At 40.6% G+C, this 20,615-nt stretch overlaps 1 protein-coding gene and 1 long non-coding RNA gene across 2 annotated transcripts in view; one reads left to right on the forward strand and one right to left on the reverse strand.

Annotated features, from left to right (window-relative positions):
• LOC111258615 (uncharacterized) overlaps positions 1-20,615 on the reverse strand; it is a gene marked incomplete at its 5' end in the record, with an annotated part of 30,977 nt that extends 10,362 nt beyond the window's left edge. Inside the window, 12 exon segments of the mRNA XM_022830027.1 lie at positions 733-6,975; positions 7,405-7,848; positions 8,271-8,539; positions 8,726-9,763; positions 10,010-10,344; positions 10,588-11,206; positions 13,142-13,242; positions 13,502-13,651; positions 16,656-16,783; positions 17,903-18,063; positions 18,326-18,532; positions 20,232-20,615. Of these exon segments, the coding sequence (XP_022685762.1) occupies positions 7,764-7,848; positions 8,271-8,539; positions 8,726-9,763; positions 10,010-10,344; positions 10,588-11,206; positions 13,142-13,242; positions 13,502-13,651; positions 16,656-16,783; positions 17,903-18,063; positions 18,326-18,532; positions 20,232-20,492 (3,354 nt within the window). The 3' untranslated portion in view covers positions 733-6,975; positions 7,405-7,763.
• On the forward strand, positions 11,202-15,433 carry LOC111258624 (uncharacterized). The gene is made up of 2 exons (XR_002679096.2): positions 11,202-12,572; positions 14,189-15,433. It is a non-coding gene; the product is annotated as an uncharacterized LOC111258624 (long non-coding RNA).

A 20,615-nucleotide genomic window follows, 5' to 3' on the forward strand; every position in this document is an offset into this window, starting at 1 on the left:
ATTAATTTGTGTGCAGAATTAAGATAGATTGATATCTTCGATATGCAGACTAGGGCAAAATACGACGGGGTATGATCTTAAGACGCAGCTAATAAGACAGCGTCTTCAAATGTTAAAATGAAACTCAGGATTCGGTCAATTCCAATTTTGGCAGGGCAACAGATCTGCGCCACTCATGTCTACGCCAGTCAAGTTACTGATAGACAAACCTGATTCAGAATAACCCTCTCAAGTCTGCGGATGATTCAGTTGAATCTAAAAGCAGACCCGCTCTCATCAGACGTAATTCTTCTTGTCAGAGAACCTGCATATTCAATAAGTATTATAGAATAAAACTTTCAAATACTTGATTCAATCTGTTATTGTGCTGATTTGATTAATAATCAGCCACACAACAGTGCAGGGGTCGATAAATTTAGACCAATGCCAGACCTGTGCAATGTACACGAAACCGCTTGTCATTCATACGAGACATTATACTGCACTTACTGCGTATCGGAGCTCGAACAGGCAAACTGCCACCCCAGAGCCGAGGGTTCACCTTTAAATCATTGACTCATATACAAGTGCTATTTGACTTATATAGAAACAAGCAACACCACAACTATTTATCACCACGTTTAGTTTTTTTTTACCAAATTTATTTTATTGATATTTACTTACCTTTTTCTTTTTTGTATTTAGTCATCTACGCACACTACGGGCTATCTAGTAACAGCTTGTAACACTTACCTCCATCCAATTGAAAGCAAGCTTAGACTTCCTAGATCGAGTAACCGTTGACGTTGCTTTATTACTTTATTATCATACAGTTGTTTTCACTTCACGATTACAGTTATGCCGTTATTCTGTTCCACTTGATTCGTTTACTTTGATATGTTATTACGCTGCACCGTTTTACTATTTCAATTATCCTGTTTCTGAGTAATAATTAGCTCACTTTTCTGGATCAGTTGCTTACAATGCAATTCAGCCGTCATAACCGTCATATCGTTGCATGGCTGAAGTTGGTCTAGACTGCAACTGATCTTCACTTTTAGACCGTAATTATCGAAATTTCATGTTGACCTACTACGTAGAACTCGAAAATTGTATAATCATACTTTTTTTTAGAGTTAATTTAAAAAAATCGTTAGACAAAACTGAAGACAAGCAGACGCGCTTCTTCGTTTATCTCCAGTGCCAAAACTGCATTTATTTAAATTTCCGTCGCTTCGTCAGTTGGGCAATCTTTGTTCTCCTTATGGAGAGGCATCCTTAAACGTCTGGCTGTGCGTGCGTGTGTGTGTGTGTGTTCGTATGCATGTATGTATGTGTATTTATTTTCACGTATACTTTTTGCTTTTTCATCTTTTATTGTCAGTATTATCATTATTTCCGTTAGCATTACCACTTTGTCCTACGCAAAGTTGCAGGTTTCCTACTAAATTTTTATTTTTGACTTAGATGTATCCTTGGCACACATCGGACAGCCGTGCTATGCTATCGTTTTCTATCGTTGTTTTCCTTCCTTTTTTCGGCAATTTCCTTGTCTCGTCAGTTATCAGACTATCATCACTGTATTTATTTACTTCGTGGTGTTTGCCTTGTGCAGCGTTGTCACTTGTTGTACCCCAACTAGTTTTCTGATACATCATAGTAGTACATACTTTCTTTCGATCTCTTTGATCCTTGACTAGGCGGCCATTTTCCGATCGCGATAACGGTTGTTGTTGTTGTTTGTTTGTCGTATATTGTTTGTTTGCTCGTTGTTTGTTTGCTCGTTGTCTGTTTGTTTGTTTATTTGTCGTCTGCTTGTTTGTTTGCTTGTTGTTGTTTCGATTATTACGAATATTGTTATAGTCTGTGAGATTATTATTAATATTTTCAGTATTATTTTTTCACTTTATCTTGTCTCAATTAACGTATTTGCTCTTAGTGATTTTTGTTTTATTCTCATGTTTTTATAATCGCCCTCATTATCATTGTTATCATGTAATAATGATAATAATAATTGTTATTTTATTTAGCAGTATCATTATTATTATATACACAGAGTAATATACAATAGGCTCCCCAGCTTTAAGCCACAATGGCGACGCGACTTTACGAAACATTACGCGGTCCTCACTTTCCCCAGTTTTGCTCGGGGTCTTCCCTCGATTTGCGGAGTGCCGAGCAGACTAGCATCAGCCAGTATTTGCTGTAGACTTTTCCCGACTCTCTGACCTTCTCCTTCTTCGGAGAATTGACAAATCAATTAAATTGTCACTTCCAATATAACTTTTTGATTGAACCATGATTTCATATGTGCTGGTACCTGCTAAATTCAGTAGTTTTTTTTCGTTTTTTTCTGAAGCACTGTTAAAGTTCTAGGTTAATCATCAAATTCGAACATACGTAGCGTTTCATTTAGGCCCAACGTGCAGTAGCATGCGCATACATCGTCGCAGGTCCTCTGCCGGCTATGCTGATGATGAATGATAATGGATAGTGTCCCCATGCAGAAATGGGTTTCTCTGACAGCTACCAACACTAATAATTAAATGAGCTGGATAATAGTAATAATTTATTTGGGATAAATATATAAGGTACATACAATAATATTCACAGTAATCATAATTATTATTATAGTTCAATAGTATCTATTGCCGGACAAATGAACACTATATATAATCTATATACAGATTCGTATGTATATAGATGTAAATATATGGTAAAAGGTATATGTAGATATTTACAACTTTTATTTGTTTATTATAATCATTATTATTGTTACTATCAAACGGTCAATGGTTTTTCGACATCCGCTTTGGAAGTTCGTGGTCGTCGTGTACATTGCTCTGACGTATTATCGATTCTATCGTCATTTTTCGGTATTATTCACACCGCCTCGCCTAACGGCAAGTTTTTGTCAAGCGTCGTCTGCTTAAAACACCATTCTGATCCAATGCGCGTCGCTTTCATGTGACAGAACTAACGACAACAATGGTGGTGTTGTCTTAGTTGAACAAAAAAACTGCGTTGTATTAGAATAATAATAATATGGCAGAAAAGACAAAAAAAAAAATGAGATTTAAAGTACGACCGAGTCAATTAACGCCTCATTGTTGCTGCCGTCGTGATATTAATATGGGTATTGGCATACTAGTGAAGGTCAGGATATACATATTTGCCTAGAACGCTGACCTGGTTACTAGGCACGGTGGGCAATCATTGATCTTCTTCCGGGAAATCTTCTCTATGTAACCCGAAAGTGATTTCCGATAGAATTCGTACACCGAAGAGTGCAGTGAACGCAAAAAAGGCTAGAGTTATTGAATACATAACAGAACTTTAACTACAACTATGCTTCATAAATGTATTTTAGCTATCACAGGCTAATAATTTAAATCTCTCTTTTGCGTTCTGAATCTCTGTTTAGGAGTTTTTTTTTTACGAAATTCACGATAGTTCATGATTTGAACATGGGGTTAGAAGAACGGCGACAGCAACGACTTCGCCGAATTATTCAGTCTTCTTTATCTAGCATCGTTTCCTATTCGGATCACCTCTAGGAGATTTTACGTAAAGAGTCAAAGACGTTGCGTGTTTCTTCATCAACTAATTTTTTTACATTGCTTGTTACAGTGGTGTGTCGGCCGAAGGTTAAAACTGGGCATAACTATTTTTAATCAGAAAAAAAAATTTGGAACGACGGCCACTCGAAGCGGGACTGTTTCGTCACAAACAGCACGTTATACTTATATACGCATATTAAGGAAGCTTTAATCCTTCGACTTGCTGCGATACTTTCATCTGTGTAGGAAAAACGAGCACAAAGGTACTGAAAGCTTTCTGCAATCCTGCCATTTTTTTTAGTTAGCGTAGTGCAAAAACGCTTTTTTCTTTGGACCAAACATTATTACATGAAGGCTAATAATGCATAATCGCTTAATAAGGATGGTTAGTTATAATTATTTTATTAGCTATTGCATTGACGTTTTTATGGAAAAAATTTTTAAAAAAAAGGTAAAAATCTATATGAAATAATCCAAAGGCCACTTCATGTTTTGGCGTTCGCCTTTTAGGTGTCGCTTCTGCAATACATCTCTATTTCGTTTTTGTTCAGTTATCAACGTAACTGAAACGCAATGCTTGAGACAGGTCGATAAATCATGTAATAAATAAGCCTGTTACACGCTAAGGCTATTATTTCTTACAGAAGAGGTATCCTTAATGTTCATACGGCGTTTGTCATTGTTATCGATCAGTTCTGCCCGTTCTTTTCGTCTTTAATTGCGATCATTTCTATTGAAATTTACCACCTTTTTTCGTTTGTAACACTCTATCGCCAGCTCCCGATCTCGTATATCGTTTTCTTTCGTTCCGTCGACATTTTCGTCTTCTTTATAGCCCCTGGACTGGATACCAGATACTATTCCTATCTTTTTGTTATTGTGTGCGTGGCCTCTCTTTTGACAGCAATAGTACAATATTGGCATCACCGTCATGATCAATTGTCACTCTTTCGTCATTAGTATAATTACTTTATGTTTACAGCCATGGTTCACTTCTGCCTCTTAAATCGCCTCATATATCTCGCATGCGATCCTTCCTATTTTCCCCTTAGTTTCCATGAACCTATTCAGTCATATTTCTTTTTCTTACACCCACGTACTTCCGCTGGCTATACGATTTCTACTCTGACTCTTGGACATCTTGTTTCATGGCTTTTGTTAGCAAAAACCTCGTGGACACCTCCACACGCCAGTTCCTATTATCGTCGTTGTCTTTTCGCATGCTCGAAATTTACTTCCTCAATGTCTAAAGGAACTTCCAGCAAACCTTCTGAACAGTATCATTATTATCGTAGCGCCACCTGTTTCTCAAACATTGATTGTTGATTACACTTGCAGCCCGTGCTGCTTTCTATTACTTTTTTTTTTTTTTTGTCAATGTAACGCTGCATTCCCTACGATTATCATCGACCTCTCTACTAGTGAGTACATACTGTCATTTTGATACTTCGAATCGACGCCTCGAACCACTTCTATATTTGTTTCTGAGAGAAAACGTTTTTTTGACAGATCCCGGAGATTAGTGCAAACTGTTCCAATTAATCAGAGTGTCTAAATTAACTAGTTAGTTGCTGACCGTAATTTTGTCATGGTTCGACATGTAGTTCTATAGGTTGTTGAGGGGAGATAGCGATATGTCGATAGATTACTGTCATCCATCAGGTGATATCTCTTCTTGTCATGGATCTCAGCTGCTAATTGTGATAAATAGATGAATATTGTCACCATATATAATTCGGTCATGAGGTTCGCCTCTCCTGATGTAACTGCATTGACCAGGCCACATCCGTTAGTTACAGCGTTTTCTGACGCCTGATGTACTTAGTCCACCATGGTCGTCATCACCGTAACTTATCGTCTTACGTACCGCACCTAAATTCACCGACCCGACCCGACCCGACCCCCCCCCCCCCCTGTTCTTGCTCTTATATTTTCAGATCTCTATCACGTTTACAACTGTTCGTAGTATCTCTCTTTTGACACTCGTTCAACTATATAATTTCATTCTAGCTGTGGTTCTAGATTTTTTCCTTTTTCCCCTATGTATATATCTCCATGTGGTGACTTCTTCCATAATATTAGTAGCAGTAAATAGTTGTATTGATAATAATAAACGTACTATTTAGAGTATTTTTAGCAATAATGGTTAGTGTTGTCAATAACTGTCATAGCAGCCTTTTTACTAATAGGATTTATCAGTATCACTTATGGAAGCTACAAAGTATCGTGGGTCGGAGTCGTTATATATCAGTTAGTTTCTTGAATTTCTACCGGCGAGTGCTCAGCGATTTATCATGCAGCACACGCATACGCTCATACACGCAGACACAGTAGCAACTGTATAGTACTGCACGCTGTAGCAGTCAATTTTTTAGATGTTGTAAATCAGTCCCTGTATCTAAATGACGTTTGCCCAATTTCGCATCATCACTACCCATTACGTACTGCGTTCTTGCCCCACTTTTAGCACCCTACTTTTTAACCATCTCGTCGAACGTACGTTTGTCAAGCTCTTATGTATTGCGCTCAGAAGATATGGTAGATACAAGTCTTCATCATATTCGCCTTTTGAACAGGTAGCACTGCATTCATACCGGCATCAATCGTTATCCTGCGTCAAACATAATGGCATGGCAGGCATTAAAAACGTTTTGTCAAATCAAGCATTCGCTACAGTCACGTGCTTCTGCTTGGCAGCGTTCGTTTCTTACTTTCCTCTCCGTTTTTTGTTTTTTTTTTGTTTTTTTTTTTTTTGTTTTCTTTTTCCTCTTCATGTCCTATCCCGAACTTAAAATTCGCACACGATTACCTCATCGTCGTCGTGTTCGGCATCGGTCTCCATGTTACAGTTCGATTGGTAACACACGTTGTTGACAAGGTAAACTATCTTAATAATGATATTATTAATGATGTCTGTGGTAGTAGTTATAATCTCTACTTAATATGAGTCATATAGGCGCGGCGAACTCGCTGATTGGAACATTGTCTTCGTCGTCAATAGAGACCGTATCACCACTGGCATTGGTGTGGTCTGCCTCCTATATAACAGCTGAGAAAGTAGCAGCATCGGCCTACTCAGATTCGCCGCCAGCTTCAATGTTGTCACTTTTTTTCGTTAGGTAAACTTGCTCAGAATCTTTATAATTCACTTCGCTAATTTTTAATTCTATTGCTAACCGACTTCTGCCCGCAACGCTGTAGAGTTTCACTGAATAACGAAGTGTGTGAAGGATCACGTCGTTCTGCCTGTTCTTTTATTAGTTATCGCTGCCACTTTTATATTTTTTTGCATACAAGATCGTGTAGTCTCACTCAATCAATGCTCGTCAATTAGCATCTTCTTATTGTTCCCAGATACTACCTCTGGGACACTGACAGACACACATACACGCACATATATATGTATATATAGACTCTTGTCACAGATAGGATCTCACTGAAATGGACAAAGATCACAAATAACCGTGTTATTTACTATATATGTATTCTTCAATAAATATTGAACACAATAAATAAATACCTGTCCAAGTACAATTATTATTATTGCCATAGTTCTTACTATGTGTGAATTAGATCGTTTGGCCTATATTGAACCGTAAAAATATTTATACCTACTTATCGATCAGTCACACGGTATCTTGATTTAGGGCAAACTTGTTTGCCACGCCATTTCCATCCCTTTCGAAATGCTCCTATTTTTTTTCAATTTTTTATAAAGACTAGATTAGTAAAATCTAGTCTTTATAAAAGAAAAACAACTACACGAACCTTCGAAGAAGTTTCGATCGAAGACTGCATAGATAAGCATTGACAGGACAGAAATACCGGCATGTAGTTGACGCAGGCACTTGTGCTAGTCACTTACCAATGTTTTTATCAAGTTCAGGTGAGAACTAGTCCTCGTGGGCAGGCCGTTAGGGAGAATAGTTTATTATATTGACGTCATCTTGTCACATCGCTTATCTCCTGTTCGCCTCTTCAATGGACTGGGGCTTTTCGTTCTCTTGAATCTCATAACGACAGGTGGGCGGGTGATAAAGCCTTTGTTGCTCACATTCCATACTATGAGAGCTCGTTGTCATAGGACAAAATGGCTTTACTTATTGTTAACAGATCTGGCCAAGGCTTGCCAATCGGAACGAGATTCAAATTGAATGTCGTAACTGTTGCCTTCTTATAATTAATTATTCATTGTTCTATAATGTCCAGACCTGTCTCGTCTAATCATGAGGCATTGGATTCAATATCACCTGTCTGCAAGAATGGATGGCCAAGAATCTCTTCTGCTCTGGGTCTCTCCGAAGGCGTCCTATAAACGTTTGAAAATTAAAAAAAAAAGAAAGCAAGCAGCATAAGAAAAAGAACTAGCCTAAAAGGTTTCTAAGAGGAGACATTTTGTTCAGAAAACGCGCACCAAAGCTAAAGACCATAGCATGCTTCTAATAATAAAAAAAATATTTTCGATGATTTTCAATATAGTGATATATCCTGTTTTTGTATTGTTTTTTTGTTTTTTTTTTTTATTTTACTCTAAATCGTAAATGATCTAGCGAGAAAATATCTTCGTTCTAATCTCGCTTGATGCACACAAATTGATGTGGTCTGGCGTCACAAAGATGCTTGTTGTTGTGAATGTCTCGAAGATTCACTTCCGTGACTCCTGGGCCTCGAATGGTCGTCAGACTATTATTGATACGTATGTCCACGAACACAATCAAATTAACGCTATACCTGTTTAGACATTTGAGGACGATGTCTCTGGCGTTTTGAGTAAGGTGTTCGGGAAACTTTGGTTCAGATGTTCCTTGCCCGATGGCAAAAGCTGCCGCGAGAGGTGAAAGTTCATACCACGGGGGCTTTGTCTGGAACATCTCGATAAGTGTACATCCGATTGACCACATGTCGGATTTATGACTGCATTCTTGTTGACAAATTACCTCAGGAGCCATCCAGTAGGGCGTTCCGCGGGCTGATGCTGCTAAACGCTCGTGATCCGTGCCCTATTTAATATAAGGAAAAACCCTCAAGCTTATACGGGGCGACGAAAGATACATTCTCCAAAATCGTTCAACGTATTGTATATAATGTTTACGGTCACTGCTTGCATACTTCACAACGCTGTGTTGTTTTGATATTAAAGATTATAAAAGATTTAGAAGAAAAATCGGATGTAAATGTTCACCTACCGAGGGATCAAATGTTGCACAGCCAAAATCGATGATTTTAATCGTGCCCGTGCCCGGACAGACCATCACATTGTTACCCTTTATATCTCTGTGGATAACACTGCGCGAATGCAGATATGCAGCAGCCTGGAAAAGCTGACGCGCATAGCGCTGAACTACGCTTTCGGGGAATGCACCAAACTGGGCAAGATTCGATGCGAGCGTCCCCCCTGAGACAAACTCTAGAAATAGGTTAATGCTCGCACCATCTTGCTGTACCCCTAGGAAGCCGACAATATTCATATGCTTTAAACTCTGCAGAATGTCAACCTCGAGTTGCACGGCAGAGAGCACTTCGTCTGTATGCTCTTGTTCCTGTATCTGGAATTGTTTCACTGCAACCAACTGGCCGGTACCGTTCATACCGCACCAAACGAGACCAAACGCTCCTTTACCAATTAGCTTGCCCTTAACCCATGGGAAAGGCGGATCGGATGAGAATGCAGGAATTTCGGGGAATGATTTTGGTGTGGCGGGCGCCACCTTTGGGTCTGAGTGAATTCCTTGTGGAAGCGGCGTCTTCGTGCTAGGCCGGAGACTACCCCCCATAACTGGTCGTGTATTTAGTGCCGTCGAACCTTTAGCTCGACGGGCGTTGCTCATTGTCTGCGGGGCATCGATGACCTTGACGTTTGGAGGGATTTGGGAAGCCAGATTTGATGTCGAATCCCTAGTGGGGTTAGCGTACATAGCCCCGCCGCAGTACGTGCCGTCCTTAGGTAAGGCATCCCTGCTTAGAGCTGGCGGCGGCCCCACAGGGTTCTTGGGCGGCTTCCTAGCGTCCCTCCGAGTTAACGAGAGGCTGCTCCTTGCCGGCAACTGTGGTACGACGATATTATCGCTCGACCCGTTTGAACTCAAGGTGCCCGTCCCTCCACCAGCATTTAATGTGCCATGGTTCATTCCAAGCGGAGGTTGTGGAGATGGTGAAGCCCCGTCGTCGTCGTCACTAAAGCCAACGTCCCCCGTCTCACCCGGACTCACCTGGGGAAGATATACCTGCACCCGAAGATTAAACAAATATCAGGCCATATAATGAGCATAATTCATCTCTTTTCTATTGATCTATTCTACTGACAAATTCGGTACATTATAATAGAGGATTGACACCATTGTAGATACTACATGTTTATACCTTCGTATCCTATCTATACCACGCCATAAATTATTTTTTCTCACTTAACAGAACAGAGAGACTGAAAATTTGTATTTTCTCTGTACAAAGTTGGTTCCTTCACAACATACCCAACTGGCGGAAGACAAATGACTAGCTCTATTGGCCCAGGGTGGCAAGAACTTAGAGAGTAACGCGCCCTTGGCCGCAGACGCTGCGGCGGCAGTAGGTTTGAGGATGGATAACTTAAGGGGCTGTTGCAAAGGTTGCGGTCGTTGGGGTCGCACAATGGCTGCCCGCTCCTCTGGCTTCGTATATAGCGAATCGTTATCGCTTTCCGCGCCTCCGCCGCCTCCGCTTAGTCCTCCTGATGAAGTTATACCACCCATCGTTTGCGAACTGGCCGGAAACTTATAATAATAATGACTGTTCGTATCGATCTGTGACTGTCGTCCTGATGTTAAACCTGCAATAGGGATGTGTAGATGTGGAAAATACACATTAATGCATACATTTTTGTATTCTTGTAGAAAGCTGTTTTTTTTGCCTCTTTTTTTTCAATGCTTGTATATTCTAATAGTTACATCAATGAGATATTCTGTTAATAGCTTTTTAATATTAATGCTATAAGTATACGCTTACACTACTAAAATTAATGCAATATTGATTTATTGCAACAGCATGTGGGTCTGAATATCTGTACACTCACTCTCAGCGGTCTCCCGATCGAGCTTCATCCTAGATAGGTGAGGTGACGGTTTCTTCACTTTCGGCCGCGAAACTGAACTGAACCTCGGCGGAAGTTCTGGCTGCACTTCGCTGCCATTGGCCTTTTTAGCAGCAACCGAGTAGCAGGGCCCGTCGGGGCCCTCATCGTCGACCAATGGGTTGTCCTGAATACTGAGGTGAGCCACCTCTGGCGATGGATCGAGCACAGAATTGGACGGCATCGTCGTCTGATGGTGGTATGCCGCCGAAGGGTCAAGTGTGGCTGCCGAACTCTTCTCTTCCCATTCCGATTCGTCAAGAATCTTCTGTACCTGATTCATCAGCTGAATATCATCTTCGACAAGGCGCCGACGTAAATCGTCGGGCGCCACCTCGTGCATGTCGTAACGCTGATCGCCTGAGGCGCCTTCTGGCTCGGACAGCGGCTGAGGACTCTCGGTGCCTGAGCTATCTTCATCTTCCTCCGACTGATTCGCTAACATTGATGGCCCACTCTGCTGCAGAATAAGCTGGGCGAGCTTTTTCTTTTCTGATCTGAGTGTCGAGTTCGTCGGTGACGCCAAACGAGCCTCCACGGCACCTCGAAGGATGTTGTACACCTAAAATAATTTGTAGTTCACACACGTGTTGTTGTGTTGAATAGGGTTCGAAAAAGGATAAAGTAAAAATCTTTTTTATTTTATAATTATTAACTATTGTGTAGTCTTAATGTTTAATTTTTTAGCTTAACGTAATATAACAAGGAGACATATGCTCAAGAATAATTAATACTATTCAACTCACGCCATAAATTATTTGCCATAAAATATAATTGCACAAGTTAGGAAAGCTTCTTTGAAATTATGCTTAAGTTCTCTCGATGTCGAAAACATCTGACCCTTTTTAGCCTATCAAAGCGATGATAGCTCACATGATTTTAGTCAATTAGAGGACAAAGGAAAATATACGCGCTGGTTCTCTTTGTACAACAAAAGACAAAATTTCTATCTTTCAAGTTTAATGGTACCACTAACGTTTCTTCAATGTAACATGTTGATAAGCTGCTCAAGATCCAAGCAAGGCTCGATCCGATAACAAATCGAATCAGTCACCTGCTTTTAGTGAACCTGCTAAAAGATTCCTGTCGTCACCATGTTTAAGGTCTACTGATAGCTTGTCTTATCAAAAAACGAGGCTCAAATAATAGCTGATTAAATACTAGTTGACTAAACTTTAGCCGATTCGATTTATTAGATAAGGTCATAATCGTTTTGTCCTTGTCCTTGCCATATCTTATCATCGCTGGTTGCTCGGGCATCAAATGTAATTGTTCAAGACGTGTAAGTACTATTCGTATCTCTCCAGGGGTCAACAGTCACCGGCCATTACTCTTTTTGCTGGTTGCGTGACGACGTGGAATTTTACATTTGACATTGATAGTAGCCATTTTCTATAAAGGGGCTTCTTCCGAGACTCATTTTTTATTCTATCCTTCGCACATACGGAGGAAGCAGCTCTCGTAAGCAGGCAACAGCAGAGCGCTCGGTGTCCGAAACTCGTGAAGTGTGATAGATTCTGCTGCTCTTTGTTTTCGACTTTGGCGAACCAGAACGGATATCGTTGCGCTTAGTAGCAAGCAGCGGCAACTCTCATGAAAAGCGTCGTTTGTTCTTCTTCGTTGGGAGACGACACGTACGGAAACACAGACAAAGCCCTATTCAATAACAAATTGAGTTGGCTCCCAACTGTAAATGCCCAGCAAAACAGAGAGCTTCGGTGCTACTCGGTCCGCCTGTCAAGTGGCCAGCCGTGTAAAACCAACGATCGCGTACACTATTATGCCGCCTTCCGTCGACTTTCCCACCCATCTTGCGCAGTCGTCAGTGAAGAAAGACTCTGTCATTTGCACAACTGATTGGTTAGCGTGCAGAATTGGGTCGCTAGCCCAGCCAAATATTGCCATCGATCTACTACTAGGCGAAAAAGGTAAATCAGGTTCTGTTTTTCTAATGCACACGTGTTTATGTCAACACAACGCTCAACAACCCGTACCTATTCTAGCGATGAGTTGTTTTAATTAATCAGCGCGCACATTTATAGAGAAATCTGAGAAAAACTTGAAGCTGCTTATTGACACATTCTAGAGTCTGACATAAAGTTGTTATTCAAAACTTAGCCCCATTATAGCGAGGTAGTGAAAGTAATTGAAACGTCCAAGCTGAGTTGTTTTACAGTCTTAACTACGTTTTTACGAACAGCCTTAGAGAAACACAGCCATTTAAGTCATAGAGTTTCGAAAAAATCATAATTACTTCACCCTGTTGTCATCATAATTATAAATATTACTTGAGAGGTCAATGTAACTAATGGGACAAGCTTGGCCTCTTACCCGGCATTCGAACGAACCACGGCTGATGTCGTACATAGATCGAGTAGACTATCGAGTAGATCAGCACAGAGAAACAGATTTCACTATCGGATGAACAGACACGGTCAGTGTCAATGCATTTGTTATTATGCACGTTAAACAGATAAAGAATAAGCGGCTGATTTACCTCCTGATTGGCAGCGCAGCATAGGGGACTTTTACCATCTGAGGCAAAAGTTAGCACGTCAGCCCTTCGCTCCAGCAAAAGGATCACTGCGTCTGTATTACCTATACAATGAAAATATTGAATCGTAAATTTTTCTAAATTACGCTGCCTTATGATACCACATAGGTCTGCTGTTGTCCTTTCCAAACGATTATGTTAAGTTAATATAATTAACGTTAAATACCATTATTTACTGTTCTCATAGGTAGAGTTCTTATAATTGTAAAGCAACTGTAGCTATGACTGTACTTATGGGCGTTATAGCTCAATTAAGTCTGGCCTCGACAGAATGCCTTTCTTTCTCTAGTCAGAACAACCTACCTGCAGAGGCGGCTAGATGCAGAGGAGTTATTCCTCCAAGTCCAGGCGCCGACGGGTCCGCGCCGGCGTCCAGAAGAAGTCGTAGCGCTTCTACTGAACCCGCCTGCGATGCGAAGTGCAGGGGGCAGAATCCATGCTTGTCCTTCATATCTAGAGTGAGAACGGTAAAAAACAACGAATATGTCTTTTATTTAAGAACAATTCCCACTACGTCAATTTATCTCCTAAGCGCAATGCATCGCGTAGGAGATCATTTTCATTGGAAGAGTTAACAGCTTAAGCTTTGTCTGTATAAGCGGCCTCGGCCACTGTGACCGAAATATCCTTCAATACTGTAAGTAATCGTTTCACAGCCATTTTTATCGTTATTCCGTTATGCTTCATGTCTGCAAGTAAAAGCTTCCATTTGGTTGACCTGATGTTTCACACATTTGGGCTTTTTGCGCAGATACCATTTCAATGTACTTCTGAATGTTTTTCTCAAAATTCACAGCCACTAGAAAGTTTCGGCACGTTTTATTTAATCCATGTTGTTGGCAATCGCCATCTGTTTCGAGCCGCAACTGTGTTCTTATCACTAACTTCACCATCAGTACGGGTAGCGTTTTTAGCAGAAGTTGGCCTAATACGAATCATTAACTTACTATTACTACTAATCATAACGGAAGTTTGTTGTATTATATTCAGGCCGCGCATCTCGACCACCGTCACTCGATATTTCTCTACAGCTCAACAGGCCCAGCGGAAATCGCCCGTGATGCTGGCGGCGGCAGCGGCAGGACGTTGTTATGACGGCGCACATCCCGTCTTCTACCGGTAGCTCAAAGTCAACTGACCGATGCGTCCACATTTCAAACGGAGTACAAGCGCCAAAGTCATTACACTCTCTTATCATTCAGCCCCGTGGCGTACAATGACGAAGACATCATTGCTGCTACGGACGTGTAGCTGTAGATCTGCGATCTGCCGTTCACCCCCTATTCCGAGCCGGCAGGGAGCGCGGACGAAAAGTTCTTATAGTTTGTTACTGCCTTTTTTGGAACGTGTGGGACGTTGAGGGCCAAGCAGAAAGGAAGAGCAGAAAAGTGAGGCGGCGAAAAAAAGCGCAAATATGAAACAGAATCTCGGCCAATTGCAAACATCTTGCTTCAATGTGTGAATGTACAAAGAATCTGGTGACACTGTTCTATGCGTCTAAGCAATAACCCTGTCACAATTCGACAGTGATGGTCAGCACAACGTGGCCGGTAAATATGGGCAATGCAATATCATGTCGTGATAAATTGTTCCTGATCCCGCATCGACAATGCTTGACTTCCCACCGCTAAGCCCTAAAGCTTAGACACGAGTAAACAAAAGAGACGACAGTTGGTAATATATATCTACCTGTGGACTCGATGAAATGTTGTAGCCTTTTTGTTATCCTGCTTTATTTAGAAACGAATATTTACGAGATTCTCTCGTTCATTATGCATCGACCACTTGGTCATAAATTACTGCTTCCCAACAACAGCATCAGCCCTGAATGCTCAGTTCGAATAAAGGCTTTAGTTCCAAAAATGAGTTACCTGAATAGTAAGTGAGCACTATTCAAGTTATTAACTTGTTTTAGCCCTCAAATGATTTATTCAACTGCTTCGCTACAGCCCCTACCCGAAGTCTAGTGTAGGCCCCATTTATAGACAACGCTGTGGACCTTTCCTCTTCCGTAGTCCATAGGAGAATATTAAAGATGAACATTCTTAAACACTACTGCGAGCATTCAGGCTCAAAGAGGCCAACAATCTGCTAAGCAATAGTCTGCAATCAAGCTGATGACAAAACAGGCAGCTAGCTATTCATGATCTAATGTTCGCATGCTTCTCTGTATCCGTACGAAAATTGCAACTAATAAAATTATGTTTATTAATGTTATTAGAACAAGTTATTGGAGTTTACGTTATCTTCTGAATCATATTAGACAGCATTAGAGATCCATAGTACAATGAATGGTAACTTAAATTTCGATGATCTTTTCATTAATAATGTCTCTGTCTCAGGTAAAATAATCAGTCGAATTCAGTTAGATAAGAAGTACGCAGATAGATTTGTTAGTTATCTAGATCACTGATAAGTCTGCACAGAAACATTTGACACGAACCGGTTCACGCATAGAAATATACCTAATAACTTTATCCTATTCCTCTACATCTAAGCTTGAAAAATGAATCATACGAAACTTTGGAGTTTGACCCCAGTTCAAGACGGCATCAGCATCCTAGCTCATATCAAACAGTGTCTATTGAAAACAAGTTTTGTGCTACCCAAGACCTGCATTCGCATATGCCGGAGACCTGTAAGCAAATGGCTGATTTATCGTACGCTGGTTTGATCGAATATTAAAGGGGGCAAAAGCCGCAGTGGCAGAAAAATACCCTAACTAGGACAATAACTAACTGTTCGTATATATCGTATGTTCACAGAAGAGATTCGGTAGAAACTCTGTGTATATGTAGAAACAAAATACCTTTGCTTGAGGTAAGCAAAACCTGTAGAACTTGTCTTTGTCACATTACACACGTACGACATCATATACTGCGAAACGAGTATGATATGAGGTGATAGTTTGCATAGAGTAAATTGACTACTTTAAATCTGTTCTACTGCCAAGCTCATGAATCTATGTCTACTTTGGCGAAATATAAAAAATAACATGGCTTCATAATTACGAAATGCTCAGAAGTGGTTGCCACATGTGATCTGTGTACGACCCTTCGAAGTTCAACATCAACAAGCTAGTCGGCCGCTTATAGCGTTTAATATAGAGAAGATGGGCTATTGATCCATTAAAAAAAAAACAAAAAACGCTAACATTTACTTGCTTCGTTTTCTTAAAATCGGTTTTCGAATTTTGACTTTGTTCGTCCATGTATTTGACACCTAATTTTGGCCGAATTGATAACCTGATCCCGGTCACGAACGATGATAGCTATGGCATACTGAATCAATAAGAACAGTGTTATAGCCCTATACAAGCGCGGCGTCACTTAGCGACAAGGACAGGTAGCCTGAGACAGGAATATATAGTGTTTAATTGTTGATAATTAATAAAGTATATTGCACTTCTTGAATGGTCTATGTGGGGGGGGGGGGGCGTGCGCCGATCATCACTAACCGACTCTAGCGCCATGGTGAAGCAGGAGCGCAATCACAGGCGCAGTATGTTCACATCGAGTATGCGCGGCATAATGTAAACAACTGCGTCCCTGTCGATCTTGGTGATTGACATCGCGATGGATAAGCCTATGAAAAAACGAAAATAATTATAATAATTAGATACCGTGGCATTCATTTTTGCCGAAATATAAAACAAATTAGTAATCTATTTGTTACGAGTGCACATGGTTGAAATGGCGAGCATCTTAGTAGAAGATTCGTTTTCTTTTTCCTTCTGGCGGATAAGAATTACGGTCTATTTTAATCGATTTCAAAAAGCTATCGGCGAATATACGTATGTACGGTCTAATGAATTCAGGACATACAGTTTTACTATACGACATTTTTGTGTGCTTTTGATAACAAATTGAATGATTGCCAGTGAAATTTAATCTCTGATCTTCAAATATGGTGAGATTTGAAGACCCTATGGACCAGAAAAGCATATCGAATTTCTTCGGAGGAATAACGATTACAGTGAATTTTAGGACAGCAAAAAGGTGAGTTCAACCAAAAAAGCGGTCCTGTTTTTCTCTATTTTCACATTATATCTAATCGAATAAAAAGATATAGAGGAATCCCCCCTTAAGGACGCTGCATACGATCCGGACGTACCACCGAAGGAATGTTTCAATGCAGATAGGACCTCCTCATCAACATCGACGCAGGCTTTCGTCTAAAAACTTCAAGCGCGCACCACTTGCTTAAGGTCGAAACGGAGCTGAATGACTTGCTTTTGGGAGTTCGAGAAATGTACTTCACTTAGTAGGAGCCATAAAGCTGTCTGTTGTTGCTCTACGTAGATATGGAAACAGGACAGAAGAGATGGGGTAGGCCAGGTGGAAGGGAACTCAACCTATCAAAAATCGGGTTCTCGGTGTATCTCCTAAGCGACGTTAGTGGACTCGCAGCCAACCAGGCAACCAACTAATCTAACGGGTAGCAGAATTTTCCGTTTTTCAGAACACAAAACAGGACGACTGTCTTCCGTTTGTTTCAATAGCACGAAGGATTCCCGGCGAGTCACGAGCGTTGACAGAACAGTACGGTATCAACAATTCCTCTTAACTTCATCGAGTGTATTGATATATCGACGTTTAACGATACTCGTGATTACGAATAGTGAAATAGATTGAATAGGTTACAACATTATTCACCCCCGTCATTGTGTTTATCAAAACAATATCCAGTCACTGTATTACTCACACTCCGTGGTCGAGGAGAATCTGTATCACCGCTAGGGGATCGTACCCGTCGATCACCTGATTGGCATGCAGCTCCGTAAAGGTGCCCAGGTCTCTGCACAACAACGTCAATGGCGTTGAGCCTTCGGCGTTTGTGCAGTTAACGTCGACACTTGTCGTTGTCTAACGATTATAAAACATTGTGAAAAAGCATTAGAACAAAGAAATACGGTAAAATTCATACGATAAAAATACAAAATAAATGCGTTTCGGTAGGCAAACTATCAATACAATAAACGTGAAGGTCGAACCGTAATGTTACTATGTCATTTGTTCAGCCAATCATATCAAGCAAAGGCAATGCTCTGTCATTTGAAAAAATCTAGATCTAATATTGTTAGATCATCGGAGTTATTGTCTTTTCATAGTAATTTCAAGTAGTTACCAGTAGTCGTAAGACATGTTCTTTGGCCCCGCTCCACGCTGCAAGCAAGAGGCGCTTTTCGTCACTTTTAACACCAGCACAGTCGACAATGTCCGGTGATCGAAGCACATATTGGACCAGCGAAGGCGTCAACGAGTCGAGACAGTTTTGCCCGGTATAATTATGAAGTGTAGGATCTGCCCCTGCTTCGAGAAGAGCCGCTATTGCCTAATCACACAGAGGGGTTGTAAAATGGATGCGTTTAATGATGCAACAAACAGGGAATGGGTCGGTATTAAGTTGAGCCACATTGTTCTGAAAGTTCAATAAATATGACATATCTAAGAGTTGCATTTAAGCACGACCGCCGTTTCCCTTGAACAGACTTCGAAACTAAACACTTGTATACAAAGCTTTTTTGGAATATAAAGGAGCATTTGACAGGTCATAATGGCCAAATGTTGAACACCTGATACCCTGCTTATTTTATCTACGTTCATGTGCCAAATTTCGAGTGTGATACTGAATGTATAATATGTCGCCGTTTTCTAGTTTAAGAGCGTACGGTAAATTTCGGTAAGTTAAGTGTTTTTACAAATAGTTCTGTGACGGTAAAGAGCGACGGCTTCCGCAGAATACAGATCCCATTCGTTCGTTTATATATATATATATATATATATATATATATACATCTGTAAACAGGATCATCGTTATGAAAAACAACAAAGATATCAGGCCAACAAAGGTTCTGGGTGATGGAAAGATAAATAAGCTATAACGAAATGTATGAAAGTTTTGCTTTACTTAAAATAAACGTATCATACAACTTTTGGGCTCCTGTGTCTTACTAGCTGGTACGCCTCTGCAGATTTCTACTAAGTAAAAAACCATTGTCGTTAGGCGTCAAATGCAAACTATCGGCGAACATTTCGTAAATCCGTTCATAAATTGGTCAAATCGTTCTAACCTGATCTGCACCGTTAATAACACTCAACTCCTACCGGATTTGGATTGAAAAGTACTCAGATAGAACATAAAACAAAAGCAGGCAATATAAGAGACTTAATGATGTTCTGCGTGGTATCTATAACGCTCGCTTATTCTTATTCTTTACGACGGAACACAAGTCCCAAGGTTGGACCAAGTCTTACTAAGATAGAAGCGATTGAAATAAAAAAATCATGACGGTCCTTCTTTCGAAAGCCTGGATACAGCCCAAGCCCAGTTACAATAACATCATTATATCACAAAGGAGACATATGGACTTGTAAGTAGTTCAATTGTTCGGTAACTTTGTATTTCTTTAACCCCATCTATACTGACATTGCGATACTTCAATATAATTTTATCTTAAAAAATATAGCCCATATTGGACGATGAACATATACTGTAACATCAACTAGTGTTCAGTCTTCCGAAATGACTTTGCATTCTTTTTTCTATGCTTGCAACCAATATTTAAACTTCACTAAAGTCGCTCGAACCCCTGATACTCCAGAGGATAATGCCAAATAAAAAAATAATGCTAGTACTGTATTTTCTCTTAACACGATTTTCCTAAAAATTAAAATTTGACTAATTCTACAAAAAATGATAAAAGCAAGTTGAAACAATTTTGCATGCACTATGCAAAATAGCACGACAAAGTAAGTAAACGGGTAATGATCTTAGTAGTTTTACTGTTTTTGCTCAAGAAATGTTAGCGAAGATGCAACTGATAAGTCACTCAGTTATCTAATTTGATATTTCTCGATCTTAGCTACGTCTTTGTATCGAAAGGCCAGGACTACTTTCTAGGCCATTAGAAACGTAGAACATATGATTTTTCCAAGTTCCTGTGCAAGTGGCCGACGAGAAAGAAGATAAGCGACCAACATCTCATTAATTATTAATAAATACATAATTGGTTTCACTGGTTTTTACTCACATCGGCGTCTTGCACGAGGCTAGCGACCATGAGAGCTGTATTGCCAGTCTGAGCATCGCGAGCATTCACGTTCACCCCGTGCTTCTGGAGCAACCTGCGAAGCTTCTTCACTCCGCCATCACGAGCTGCAGCCACAAGCCGGTGATCTCCGTGCGAGATGCGCGGCCCTGGCAATGGGTGACCCCTTGGTTGAGCACCGGATCCCGCCCCGGAAGTGCCGCCATGCGTCCCTGACGTCTCCGCTTGCATCATGCCTGCCATTATTAATACTGTTATTAAACAAAATGACTGCACTTCAAGACCAACAGCGTCAGGGTTCTGCTAGTATAGGCAGACGAAGTTCTCCGGGGGGCAGTAAGAGCTGAAGTAGTCGTCGTCGTGGTC

Source organism: Varroa jacobsoni, unplaced genomic scaffold (genome assembly GCF_002532875.2).
Source record: "Varroa jacobsoni isolate VJ856 unplaced genomic scaffold, vjacob_1.0 scaffold_253, whole genome shotgun sequence".
Classification (NCBI taxonomy): domain Eukaryota; kingdom Metazoa; phylum Arthropoda; class Arachnida; order Mesostigmata; family Varroidae; genus Varroa; species Varroa jacobsoni.